The 13,508-nt window shown below is 34.3% G+C and overlaps 2 protein-coding genes across 2 annotated transcripts; one reads left to right on the top strand and one right to left on the bottom strand.

Annotated features, from left to right (window-relative positions):
• The first annotated feature begins 57 nt into the window (after positions 1–57).
• On the top strand, positions 58–7,259 carry LOC145624403 (developmentally-regulated G-protein 2). The gene is made up of 12 exons (XM_081677432.1): positions 58–219; positions 853–941; positions 1,628–1,695; positions 2,656–2,732; positions 3,051–3,231; positions 3,395–3,451; positions 3,683–3,757; positions 4,326–4,445; positions 5,636–5,806; positions 6,304–6,417; positions 6,567–6,737; positions 6,929–7,259. Exons 2-12 carry the CDS (start codon positions 872–874, stop codon positions 7,022–7,024), a joined length of 1,200 nt encoding a protein of 399 aa, XP_081533558.1. The 5' UTR covers positions 58–219; positions 853–871; the 3' UTR covers positions 7,025–7,259.
• Positions 7,260–7,855: 596 nt separating this feature from the next.
• On the bottom strand, positions 7,856–10,500 carry LOC145618811 (high affinity nitrate transporter 2.4-like). Its single transcript, XM_081673494.1, has 3 exons — positions 9,697–10,500; positions 9,242–9,357; positions 7,856–8,541 (listed from the first exon to the last, which is right to left on the bottom strand). The coding sequence occupies exons 1-3, from the start codon at positions 10,498–10,500 to the stop codon at positions 7,899–7,901; spliced, it is 1,563 nt and encodes a 520-aa protein (XP_081529620.1). The 3' UTR covers positions 7,856–7,898.
• Between the last annotated feature and the right edge of the window lie 3,008 nt (positions 10,501–13,508).

Below are 13,508 nucleotides of genomic sequence, written 5' to 3' on the forward strand. Positions count from 1 at the left end.
TCGATATAATAAGAAAAATAAATAAATAAAAACAAACAATTTTCTCTTCCCCTCCCTTTTTTTTTGCCTTTCACTGAAATTTTACCGATGTTACTTTGAGTTGTGAGGAAAAAAGGTGAGGAAATAATTCTGGTAAACCCTAGAACTACCTTTGTTTCCTCACATCTTCATCTGACACTCTCATCACTTCTGCAATTCGATTCAATTCACGCTTATTAGGTTCCTCTCTCTCTCTTCATCCATTGTCTTGTTCGTTTTACGATTTCATGAAAAAATCTTCAATTTTTTTTTTTTTTTTAATTTAATTTGAGCATCATCGATTATTGCAAATTATGTAGCTCATGGAATATTTTGGAAGTTTGGTCTGCCCTAAAAATTTGAGAATTTTATTATTCGTTTGATGATTTATGATTAGTGTTATTCACTTCTTAATCAGTGTTAGAACAAAGATTTCTTCTTATCGGTTACCCACAATTTGGATTTTTGTAATTGTTTACTTTTATTATCTGTGCACTTGTATAGATGGTGATTTTGATGCTTACTATAATTTTTATGGGTTAAATTATATAAAGTCTTAATATTTCATATCTCTTATGAAAGATTTTGGGAGCTTATGTTATATTTTGCACCGTGTGTATTGATTTTCAATGGATATGTCAATTTTCTTAATTTGGATGAATTGATCACTCATAAAGTCATGATTTTAATGGTGCTTTTGTGCTTTTACATTTGAAAAAGAATATGGTTATGCTGATTGCTTAACCTCCGTGGTTTTAGGTGGAATTCGATTGTTGTGATGCCGGTTTAATTAATTAATTTATTTATTCATTTATTAATTCCTGTTCTTATCAGTGATTGAAGTTCAGGAACCATGGGGATCATTGAAAGGATTAAGGAAATCGAAGCCGAGATGGCTCGGACACAGAAGAATAAGGCTACAGGTGTGTGTTATAACTTATAAGCTTTTGAGAGGGATTATAGATTGAAGACTTGAAGTAGATGACATGCATTACATTTAATGGTTTTATTTTCCACTTCCAAGTAGATTGGGTATTTAGTCACGAGTCCGTTCATGGAAAACAGATGAAGTAATTGCCTAAGTGTTAAGGGGACGTTTGGTTTGAAAAGTGGAAACGGAGTGGAAAGGAAACAAATAAGAGGGAGGAAAGGAATCATTTAACTATTTCCTTTTCGTTTGTTTGGTTTAACCATAGAAAGGGTATTTGTTAAGAGGAGGGTAAGGGTATTTGTTACCTCAAGTTTTTGAGAGGTAACAAATAAGGGGTAATCATTACCCTTAGGTAATGGTAATTGTTACCATGCCTTCAAACCAAACACACGTCAACGTTATTGGTTTAATCGAATCCGTTTCCAATCCAAAAAATACACTAACCAAACACCTCCTAAGTGTAAATGAATTTTATGTTGCCTTTCATTGTGCAATGTTGCTTGGCAAATTCCATTATTCTGTCCTGAATACTTTGGCATAGTTTCCTGATAAGGCTCTAGGGAAGTTGGAGTTGATTTCTTGAAGAGGACTATTGAATAAATTAACTAATTTGTTCAGATATGTCAATTATTTGTGGTGTTCGTTGTACTAAGAGCATTTTTTATGTGTTTTTTTCAGAGTATCATCTGGGTCAATTGAAAGCAAAGATAGCAAAGCTCAGGACACAGCTATTAGAGCCTCCTAAAGTATGTAATTTCTTGAGAAGTTCTTCCTTTTCTGATACTTGACTGATTGTAGATATCTTGTAAAATTTGTCTTTTCATTACCAATCTTATTTAATTTTGCGAGCATATTTGAACTTTTAAGGAGATTGGTGTCATTTATATTTAATTTGTTTAATTTATTCCATGAGGATGAATTCATCACCAAATCCTACAAAGCTCCTTGAATATAAGAGCAACTCACATGGCTAATAATAAGGACCTGCTCGCAACTAAAATAAATCGTGTAGCTTCAAGCTTACCATTGGGGACCAAAATATTATTGTAGCTTGCAAGCTGCTGTAGCTCATCCTACAAGCTTGATTGAAGACTACAAGGTTGATTGAAGAAAGAGAAAAACAAGCTCCACTTAAAATTGAACATGTGTTTAATATGTTTTATTTTATTGGAAAGCTACAATGTGTAGCTAGCCATTGGAATACTTAGCCGCTATAAAGTATATAGCTTAACTTATTGATGTGCCAAAGCAGGCTACAATATGTTCTAAGTTACTATTGGAGATGCTTTTTGGGTGGCAGAATTTATTGTCATGTATTACTTAAAACTTTGCTTCTACCTCAATCAAATTTATGTCTCTATTCATATTAAAGGGAAAGATGTAATTGTCGTGCCTCTCTGCATGGCTATTATAAACATTTGCTGATCAAATTTGTTTGTATATTGGTAGAATTGAAAATTTTGTTTGTATATTGGTACAATTGACAAATTTGCTTGTATATTGGTAGAATTTCAATTTTAGGTGAGGTGTACTCTGGAATGGGACTGTTTGTCTAAGATTGTTTCACTGCTTGTTGTCTTTCCTGGAATGTTACTGTTGCAGTTTATAGATTTCTGTACGAGTCATCCCTTGTCTTCATTGGTTTTGTAGTGTCCTGATTGCCTGCTATCGAATTGGTCTTAATTGTTATTTGAACTCTCTATCAGGGTTCTAGTGGAGGAGGAGATGGTTTTGAAGTCACGAAGTTTGGGCATGGACGTGTTGCACTTATTGGATTTCCAAGGTTTTCTATCTTCCCTAAATTTTGCTGTTGGTTTTAATTGTTATTTCCTATCTGTTGGCTGTTAATTTTCTTACGGCTTGTAGTTTTTCTTAAACAATATGCAACTTCTCTTAAACAATTTGGTAGATTTCATCATTCATTTGATGAGAATGCCAATGTGGAAAATGTAATGGCTTGTCATGGACTCATGGTGCTGTATATGAAAGTTGTGGTTAATAACAATTTGACGAGCAAATTTGTCGTTAGTGGTAAAGTATATATTCTTTTATAAAGTTACACTTTATGCTGGTATATGCTCATTATATGCTCTTGCTGCAGTGTGGGTAAGTCAACCCTCCTAACCACACTTACTGGAACTCATTCAGAAGCTGCCTCATATGAGTTTACCACACTTACCTGTATCCCTGGAATTATACACTATAATGACACAAAGATTCAACTTCTTGATCTTCCTGGAATTATTGAGGGAGCTTCTGAGGGAAAGGGGCGTGGAAGGCAGGTAAATTATGCCACTGCTTAAGAATGTGATTTGTGATTTTTGATTATTAGTTGGTTCTGCTGATAATTATCATAAATGAGGTGTTCCTATTCTGAAATTCTAATTTGGACCTGTGTTTATGCTTATCTTTAGAGTTTCTGATTACATTATGTATCTCTATCAGGTTATTGCTGTGGCCAAATCATCAGATCTTGTACTAATGGTTTTAGATGCCTCGAAAGTAAGTAATATTTATCTTGATATGCAAACAATTCCTTGTCTATTTCATTTACATCAATGCAAATTTTATTGGGAGGTTGCTAGCTAGAGAAACTATTCAATTAGGCGTGTTATTTATCTAGTATTCTAGCAAATTGTGTAATTGTCTTTCAGTGGTTTTATTTGCAAGTTAGGTCAACTTCCTTTGGTTTTGCTGATTCATTTGTTGTTGACTGTTTGGGAAATGCTTTAGAGTGAGGGACATCGGCAAATATTGACTAGAGAACTGGAAGCTGTGGGATTACGTCTCAACAAAAGACCACCACATGTAAGGTTTTATTTGATAAAGCAAATCTAAGTGATGTTTTTGTGGTTTTTATATATGGATTTCTATGCATATTATTGAAAACTTTTACTTTGTGATAATCACTTTCATTATCGCTGTCACCTTTTTTAGGATTTTCTGTTGCCTAGCTATCTTTAATTTGCTATTTTGCTCCCATCCTTTACTAGCTACCCTTCCAGCTCACCTACTGATGATGTTATTTGTGAAAGTAAAAATCTTTGTTGAGTGTTTGCAGTCTTCCTGAAACTTCCATTATATACACTTGCTCAGATTCTTTTAAACTTTCTTGTCTACTTTTTGATTTAATATGTTTTGTAGGCACTTGGTTTATGGTGTAGAATTTTGTAGAAAAAGGAAAAAATTCTTGCAATCTCCATTCTTACCTCTCCCTTATGAATCCAGTCTTCACTTTCTTTCCAATGTTATCTTTGGATATAATGTTTCCCACTTATTTGAAAATTTTGTTTAATGGATGCCTCACACTTGTAAATTAATGCTTCTTCATATTGGTTTGTATTGCTTTTGGTACTCACTATGTGCTATTTAATAGATCTACTTTAAGAAGAAGAAGACCGGGGGCATTTCTTTCAACAGTACAATGCCGTTGACACATGTGGATGAGAAGCTTTGCTATCAAATTCTTCACGAGTATAAGATTCACAATGCAGAGGTATTAGCTTCAACTCTGTAATAAGCTCCGAAAGGTGATATGTATATTTTCGTTTGTTCTTGTGCTGCATTTAAGTCTAAATTAATGAAAAGAAATTGGTCCTTTTGTCTGTCTTCTTGGTTTGAATCGTGATCTCCCTTCTGCACTACAGTATTACAGTATTATACTGTTTGTAAGAAATGAAGACGTACCAGTTGAGATTTTGCAATGCATTGTCTTTAATAAAAAAATTATTTTAAAATCTTTTATTTTTATGATTACATTGTTTAAAATTCCTTTGCTTGGGTATTTGTTAATATATATTTGTAATTGCTTGTGACCAGCTTTTAATTTTCTTTATTTATCTACCAATTTTGGCTGAAATGGACATTTCATATAAGGTCCCCTCTTTAGTGTATTTTGTATCTTTTCATGAAGAGTAAAAAAGGATCAGGGAAGGATGGGAAGGGGGCCCAAGGATAAATTGGATTCCCCCCCCCCCCCCCCCCCTTTCTTTCTCTCTCTCTGAGAGGACTGAGATCTTGTCCAGTTCGGCCACCTTTAGGTTGGAATTCGTGGCCCAATGTTGTTGAAGCCTTAATGATGTTTGGAGGGGTACATCAATGTTTAGTTCCAGTACCACCATATAACTATGTGACAATGGGGCAAATTCATTAGTCTTTGGTGAATGATTAAATCCCATTTCCAGTCTTTTTGAAAGCCACCCTAGTTGATTGGCTAGGCTAGTTTCTAAAGTATTTATTGGTTAATTTAAGTTTTTGTCATTATATAATAAAATTCTCAGAAACTCTCTGTATGTTTGTTGAGTAATTTGGTCAACATCTTGTCCCTCAAATGTTTCTGGATAAGGACTACTATGGTTCTTGAATTTAGATATCCTATAATTATACAATTGGCTTGATCGCACCCTTGACTTCATTTCATTAAGGTGATGGCATTGACTCGTATATTCATACTATAAAACGAGTATGTTGCAAACTTGCAATCCATAACTTAACCTAAACTATAATAACTGATTACCTATTTTCTTATAGAAGATTCATTTGGACCATAGGAGTTTATGCATCATATTTAATCTTAGCAAAATTTATGGCTTTGATGCTAAAACCTGCTTGAATTTAACTATATACGGAGTAAAATGGAGTGTTTTTAGCTTCCTATTAATGGTGTTTTGTTTCCTCTGGCTGCAGGTATTATTCCGTGAGGATGCCACTGTTGACGATCTGATTGATGTGATTGAAGGGAATCGTAAATACATTAAATGTGTGTACGTGTACAACAAGATAGATGTTGTTGGTATTGATGATGTTGACAGGCTAGCAAGATTGCCGAACTCTATTGTCATTAGTGCCAACCTGAAGGTACCTTTTTGGCATTGGCTAATTTATTTATAGCTATGATTAGTTTGCTACTAATCTAGTCATTGTATTATAAAAAAAGTTGGTGAAATATTAGACTGTAAAGCAGCAGATTAGGACCAAAACACTCTTACGAAGTATTTCATAGCTGGAATGTTGATGCACCGACAGTCTTTATATGTTAATGTTCTAAAGACATTATATTGCTCTATATGTCCTTTCCATGTCTGCATTTCAATAAAGAAATAGAAGAATAATGTCCATCTTGTCTTTAAATTAAAGAACACTAGAAAACAATTGCATACTGTTGTGCTCCTTTTTAGTTTTGCTCGAAAACATTCTTATTTGACTATACTGTTTCTATTTTTCCACAAAAAAACTTGACTATAGTGCTTTTGGTTTTTGTTTACATGTTGGATCTAAAGTACCATGATTCTTCTGCAAATAGTGTGTATATCTTCTAATAAAATTGTCCTGGTATTCAATTTATGTTTGAACAGCTTAATCTAGACAGATTACTGGCAAGAATGTGGGAGGAGATGGGACTAGTTAGAGCTTATACAAAGCCTCAAGGACAGCAGCCAGATTTTTCTGAGCCTGTGGTACTTTCTGCGGTATGTCATTTTGAATCATATTATGTGCTGTTCTCTCGCTCTCTCCAGGAGTCCAGAGTATTCAGTAATAGATTCTTGTTAGAGCTATTTATGTATCAGATTTGCTTCCAACTCTCCTTCCATGTTTATATCTTTGTTGTTCTGTCTAGGATCGAGGTGGTTGCACAGTCGAAGATTTTTGTAATCATATACACAGAACGCTAGTGAAGGATTTAAAGTATGCACTTGTCTGGGGTACGAGTGCAAGGCATTATCCTCAGCACTGTGGACTCTCACATGCCCTTCAAGATGAGGATGTGGTCCAAATTGTTAAAAAGAAGGTGGGTTTCGCTGTTTCTTAAATCATTACTGCTATTTCGTGAACGCTTCATTTACCTCATACTATATGAATTTTTGAATCATTGGAAGTTAAAAACTTTTGCTTAATGCAACATTCAGTACTTGTGTTGTATGTCCTTTGTTTCTTCCTGCAAGATAGTCTGATCAATGATGCATAAATTGTGTTCTGCAGGAGAAAGACGAAGGAGGGAGAGGGCGGTTCAAATCACACTCAAATGCCCCTGCCAGAATAGCGGACAGAGAAAAGAAGGCACCACTGAAACAGTAGGACTCGTGGGGTGGATGATGTTGTGTTTTGAGTCCATCAGGTTGTAAGGTCTTTTTCGTGGTCGAAAAGAGGTATTTAAAAGATCCTCTTCTAAGTCTTCAGTCAAATACAACTGGGTTATACCCATTTTTGTCCGCATCAGTTAGTATTTGATTATGTCTTACAGTTTCATTTGTTGTAACTTTATGACTTACATTTATAGTTATTTGAAAAGAATTTTCTGTAGCTTTCATTTTGCATGCGTTTTACTCGGAAGTAATTTCCTCCGTTCCTAAATACTCGCTATAGCATTGTTTGTGGCTTTTACTCTCCTTTCCAGATTATAAGCTATAGTTAGTCGGCTTTTGGTGATGTAAATTGACATTTTATACTATGTTAATAATAATACGCTACTCTGAAATTACTATGAATAGCTTATGTTACATTTACATAGCAATATAGCAGCACACTCCCTAATGTGGTCATTTGAACATGTAAAACCAAGTATCTATCTCATTTAAGGTAGAGAAGAGTAAGCATAATTTATCAATATGCTAGTGTAAAGACGTTTATATCATAAAATTAACACAAGATGAAGTATATTTCTTATAACAAATAAGATTATATATCATAAGAAATGATATACTTGAAGCAACACAAAATGAAGTATACTTCTTATCACAAATACAGTTCACTTGCCACTCGAACGGGAATAGTAGTTTGATGATTTAAGCTCCATCACCTCACGCACCAAAAGTACCAGTAGGGTTAAGCATGATATTTTGGCTCATACAGAGTTGCATTCTTACAAAATGCTACATATATGATTTGAAAAATTGACAGCTGAAAAATATATTAGTACAAGCTTGATTATATACTGAGAGCAATGGAAAAATTAAGCATCGGTAGGAGGAGCAGAGGAGCAGAAGCCGTTCCCACGCTCTGCCCGTGCACTTTCAGCAAACTTGATATTCCTTTCGTGCATTCCCTTACTCTGCTCGTTTTTGTTGTACTCAGCAACATAATACTCCTCCTCGGTAGCAGTCTTGGATGCAGGGAAAAACATACTACCCCATTGTGGGAAATGCACAAAGGCCACTGGGACGGTACAAGCAATGGCCATAACACCCATATAGAGAAGACCGTCTTCTTTGCTAAAGCGGTTTCCAGAAAAGAAAATAAACTGGGTCAATGCCGCTCCCACGTTGCCTCCTGCTCCAGTGAGCCCAGAGATGATCCCTAGGGATCGTCGAGAGATGAAGGGCACTATCCCAAAGGTGGCTCCGCAAGCAGCTTGAGCCCCTAAGGAGAATAGGATTAAGGATACAATGGCTGTGGTGAGGTCTTTGGCCAACCCAAGCCAGACGCAGAACAGTCCACCAGCTGTTTGGAGGATCCATAGGGTCCAAAGCCGCCCCCTCATACCAAAGTAACGGGCGCTATAGTCCGAGGCTAACCCCCCCAATGGACGGGAGAAGAAGTTTGCTAACCCAAAGCTGGCTGCTATGATTCCTGCTGTGTGCAAGTTGAGGCTAAACCTATTGAAGTGATCACAAACGTAAGTAAATTTCTTGACTTAGCTATGATATCAGATTAGATACTATACGGAATAAAATGGAGTATATACTATTTATATTATAGTGTCAAGAGTATATAAAACTTCAAGTTATCAACTTTTAATAATTTTCACTAATATCTTAAGGGTATGTAGCGATATTATAATAAGTCAAACCGTATAGCTTAAGAAAAAAAAAAAAAAATACTTGGTCAAATAGAGTAATTGATAGGATCTAAAAACGTGCCCAGGCCCCAGGGTCGTGGAATCAATTCAGATTCTATGTAGTATTAAACATAAGAAAATAGGTGACATATTAAGAGATTCCTTAATCATTACTATATCAACTTATTTAAGGAGACTAAATTAATTAACCAGCTTGATTAAGGAACCTCATGTTATTAACAGCTTGCAACCATTATTGATTATGATATATGGATCTTCTCATGACATATTTTTAGTTTTTTACCCACCTCAATTTTACCCAAATAACCTAAAAAGGGAAAGTTATAATTGTGTAGCTTATAAGATCATAAATACACAATTTTTGCACTTCAAAGACATGTTGTGTATGTTGGATTTGGTTTCAGAATTTCTAAAACAAAAAAAGTAAAAATAAAGCGGACAATAAAGAAAGAAATCATTAAAAAAAAATTATATTAAAAAAAATATCATAAGAATACCTATCAAAAAAGTATTCTGCAATAACGTTATCAGTAGTCAACTCCACACCTAAGGAGTAGCCATAGAGGAGTACAAAGATCCATGTCCGGTAGTTGGAGACAGCATACCAAAGCACCTAAATTAGAGAGATTAGGCAAGGAAAAAAAATATCAATCGGTATTAATGCTCTTATAAACCCACGTAAATATACAAAATAACGTCTAATTAAAAACATTGAAGTGTACACAAAATCACACAAAAGCACGTTTGTTACATAAATGAGATTGATAAAACATTCTATACATTTAATAATATCTTATAAAGACGATAAATGACAAACCATGAGCTGAATAGTATGTACTATACATATGTCTAATATGTAAATAGACATTTTTTTCGTGTTAAAACTTTAGAGACGATCAATGTAACAAGATAATACTGCACTCAAAGAAAATAAAGGGACTAATAAGATTACCTTAGGGAGCTTGTCCTTAGCAACCTCACCCTTCTTTTGTAGGGCACCAAGGTTACCATCAGGCAAATCTTGACCAAGTGTAAGAACCAAAATCCCCATAACAATATGAAGCAACCCTGGAATGAAGAAGGCAATCCTCCAAGCTACAAAAGACGTGGCTCCGATACGACAAATGATCTCATACACCACAGGCATAAGAAGTTGGGTTGCACCACCTCCGGCATTACCCCATCCTGCAGCTGTCCCATTCACAAGCCCTATAATTCGTCCGTTAAACATGGTACTCATCCAATATTGGCACGACACGAAAGTGGCTAGACAAAACCCTATCATGAACCTCACTGCTACGTACCCTGATGCATCTTCTATCAAAGACATGCAAAACACGGCAGGGGCTATCAACATGACTAGGAATGCACAAGCGTACCTCGGTCCCATGAGGTCGCAAAGCGTGCCCATCACAAGCCTAGAGAAGACACTTCCTGAGACGGAAGCTACTCCGGCGTTACCAATGTCTACTTGGGTGAGATTGAGGTTGTCCCTTATGATTGGGACCAAGGGTGCAGCCGCGAAAGTGGATATGAAACACGTACAAAAGGATATCCAACTTAGGTGGAATGTAGTCATGTGGGGTTTGGCTAGGGATAAGATTTTGAATTTTGTGGCCTTATGCTCTGCATCGACTGGCAGAGCAAACTTGGCCGTGTGGTCCACTGGGACCTCGGATGGGGAGACGGAGAAGGCGTGTGATTGCTCCTTCCCCGTCACCCCGTGCATTGAGCTACCTGGCTCACCACTCGCCATGAAATTAATTTTTTTTTAAAAGAGTTTTTTTTTTTTTTTTTGGTTGTAAGTATTTAGCTAAGGTGGTATACCTAGCTAATAGTATTTGCTTACTTGGTTTGGTTTTTTTTTTTTTTTATGAGGATAACTCATTAAGTGACACTACTATATATAATACTTAACATTGACATTATAATGAAGCTAAGGATCGAAAATTAGAAAAGGCAATTAGACTTAATCAAATTAATTTAAGTTTAAACATAGTTTGTTAGCCTTATTGGAATTTAAAAAGTGTATCATTATATTTAAGGGTTGTTTACAATGTCAATGGAGAATCAAGAATATCGATGGAATCAAGACGGAATCCATTAGTATATACGAGTAGTGGCCAAGTAGGATACTTGTTAAGCAAGTTAAATACTTGGTACGAAACAAAGTTTGGCACACTTTAAACTACTCTATCATACTAGGTAGTGCTTGAATTTTTCTCACTTTTCCATTGTGTAATTTGTTAAAATTTATTTTACTTTACTTCATTGTGTAAATGATTTATAATTCGAGTATAGGATTATGTACTTCTTCTGGTATAAAATGTTATTTTCATTAAAAAAACTAAACACTATTTACAAGATAATCTTTTATTGTATACTGCATTATTTTCATATTATAAGGTGAACATGATCAAGTAGCTATGTTGGATTAATCTCAATGAGTAATTTCAGAACAGCAGAGAGTGAGGGATAGCTCAAGTGGTTAGAGTTTTCCTCCCGACTCTAGAAGATCTTGGGATCAATTCTCACCTCCGCCCTTGTGGCTCTCTAAACATCAAAAAATAAAAATAATAATAATAATAAAAAAAAAAGTAATTTCAGAACAGCATACATATGTTATTTTTTTTTTTCAGAACAACAAACATGATCAATTACTCCTTATAATTTTTACTAATGTTTAATCCAATGCATTACCAATTTACAATGCACATTAGCAACTAGACGAGAGCGAAATGAGAAGAATTTAAATAATTAGAGAGAGTAGTTTAGTTAAAACAATAAACTTTGTTAATTGTAGGAACATAGTTTATATTTCTATATACTAGTAACATAGTTTTTACTTTTTTATTTTTTTACAATGGTTAAAAAAAAAAAAAAAGTAGAGACTATCATCTTTGATTCTAACTTTGGGACCGATCATTTTTAAATATATAACAAATATGTACGGAGTTACTCATTTCATTTGCTAGATCGTCAAAAAAAAATGATTATTCTTTTTTGTTTAATTTGTACTAGTCAAATTCTCATTTTATGTAGAATTGGTTTAATTTATTTAATCCAAATGAATCATTATTTGTTTTAATAATGCACATTGGATCATCATGCAACCCACTCGTCAAAAAAAATAAAATAAAATTAAAGGGTGATTAATTGAAGGGTTTATTAAGTCAGAACTTAGAAGAGTGTTGATTAAGTAGATAAAAATTATAAATAAATAAATAAAAAATGAATAACGTTACGCCGCACGTAAGAAATAAGAAGAGGGTGGCTTACCTAGGTACCAAAAGTACAAAGGACAATTGATTCCGCTTCGCCGAATCTCTTTACTAGTTGACTTAGCTGAACCTTAAATTTTTTATACTCCTAGTTGATTTAACAATTAATTTCGATTTTAAAACCTAGTTGATTTAACAATTAATTTCGATTTTAAAATAGAATCCAACAAATTAAGGGTAGAAATGAGACGAGACAAGTTGGTCGAAGTTTTACTCTATTCACATTTATGTTATTGAATGAATTATTAGTCTTTTGGTCCGTGTAATACACGGTGTATTCATAGGCATGTAATGTAATTTTTTTTTATTTTATACTAATATGTTTTTAATATATTAGATGGAGAAGAAGGGGTGGAAAATAAATAAATCTTTAAGAGATATTAAGTTGGCGGAAATGAACTAAACAACATTAATATGTTGTTTCAAAAAAAAAAAAAAAACATTAATATGTATTAAATTATGACTAGTTTTAAATTTTTTTTTTTTTTTTTTTTTTTAATTATATGTTAGAAAGGGGATTAAAAGGATAGATTAAATGAAGAGCGAGACATGTGGCATTATTCAACAAAAAGGTGACTTGTGACATAATGATTTGTGTTTTTAAATAATAGTTATAGAGGTATAGATATACGATTATACGAGGCATTCATAAGTCGTTCTAGTTTTTAAATTTCGACTAATAAAAGACATATGTAAATATTAAATCCTTAAATATACATACAAAATTGTAGGTAGTTGTAAGCGTTTAGCACTAGCAATTTACTGTATTGTAAAACTAATACGGTGCCTTTTTTTATATTCTACTTAACATGATTTAGTCAAAACCAATCAAGAAAAAAAAAGGTAATGACCTTAAATAAGCCATAATAAGCATTGATGTAATTAGAGCTGTCAAAAGTTGATCCCACCTGAAATATCGAATCAAACCCGATTATTAACCAACCCATCTGAACCCGAAAAAATGGTGACCCAAACCTGATCTGATCCGACCTGAAACCAACCCTAGACCCGAGTATGTGAGACCCGAACCCGAACATGAACTGACCTGGAGATAACCCGACCCGAATGTAACCCGTTTTAACCCGTAAACCCGAATTTAACCCGACTTGTTTCTAACTAGACTTGAATTCAACCCGACCCGTTCCTAACCCGACCCAAATTTAACCAAACTTGTTATTGACCTGACCCGAATTTTACCAGACTTATTACTAACCCGACCCAAAAATTCTACCCGATCTGTTACTAACCCGACTCGAAATCAACACGACTTGTTATTGACCCAACCTAAATTCAACTCAAATTGTTCCTAACCTGACTTGAAATCACCTTAAATGCAATTTAGACCACCTTATTATTGTTGATCAAAGCATTTTGTCTAGGGAGACCAAGTCAGTCCAGGCAGCAAAAGAAAGGAGCATCAACCTCAAATTTAAGAGTTAAATATAGTATATATTTGTTGTATGATCAAAGGAGATAACTATCT

The sequence above is a fragment of the Chenopodium album genome, chromosome 3 (genome assembly GCF_948465745.1).
Source record: "Chenopodium album chromosome 3, dcCheAlbu1.1, whole genome shotgun sequence".
Lineage (NCBI taxonomy): Eukaryota > Viridiplantae > Streptophyta > Magnoliopsida > Caryophyllales > Amaranthaceae > Chenopodium > Chenopodium album.

Bases quoted from the DNA above. Each gene is read 5' to 3' on its own strand.
- LOC145618811 (XM_081673494.1), bottom strand. From the start codon at position 10,500: ATGGCGAGTGGTGAGCCAGGTAGCTCAATGCACGGGGTGACGGGGAAG. The intron at 9,358-9,696 runs GTAATCTTATTA...TCTCTAATTTAG, and splicing joins CTAAGGACAAGCTCCCTAAG to GTGCTTTGGTATGCTGTCTC. The intron at 8,542-9,241 runs GTATTCTTATGA...TCACTTCAATAG, and splicing joins GCAGAATACTTTTTTGATAG to GTTTAGCCTCAACTTGCACA.
- LOC145624403 (XM_081677432.1), top strand. From the start codon at position 872: ATGGGGATCATTGAAAGGATTAAGGAAATCGAAGCCGAGATGGCTCGG. The intron at 3,232-3,394 runs GTAAATTATGCC...TATCTCTATCAG, and splicing joins GAAAGGGGCGTGGAAGGCAG to GTTATTGCTGTGGCCAAATC. The intron at 6,738-6,928 runs GTGGGTTTCGCT...TGTGTTCTGCAG, and splicing joins TCCAAATTGTTAAAAAGAAG to GAGAAAGACGAAGGAGGGAG.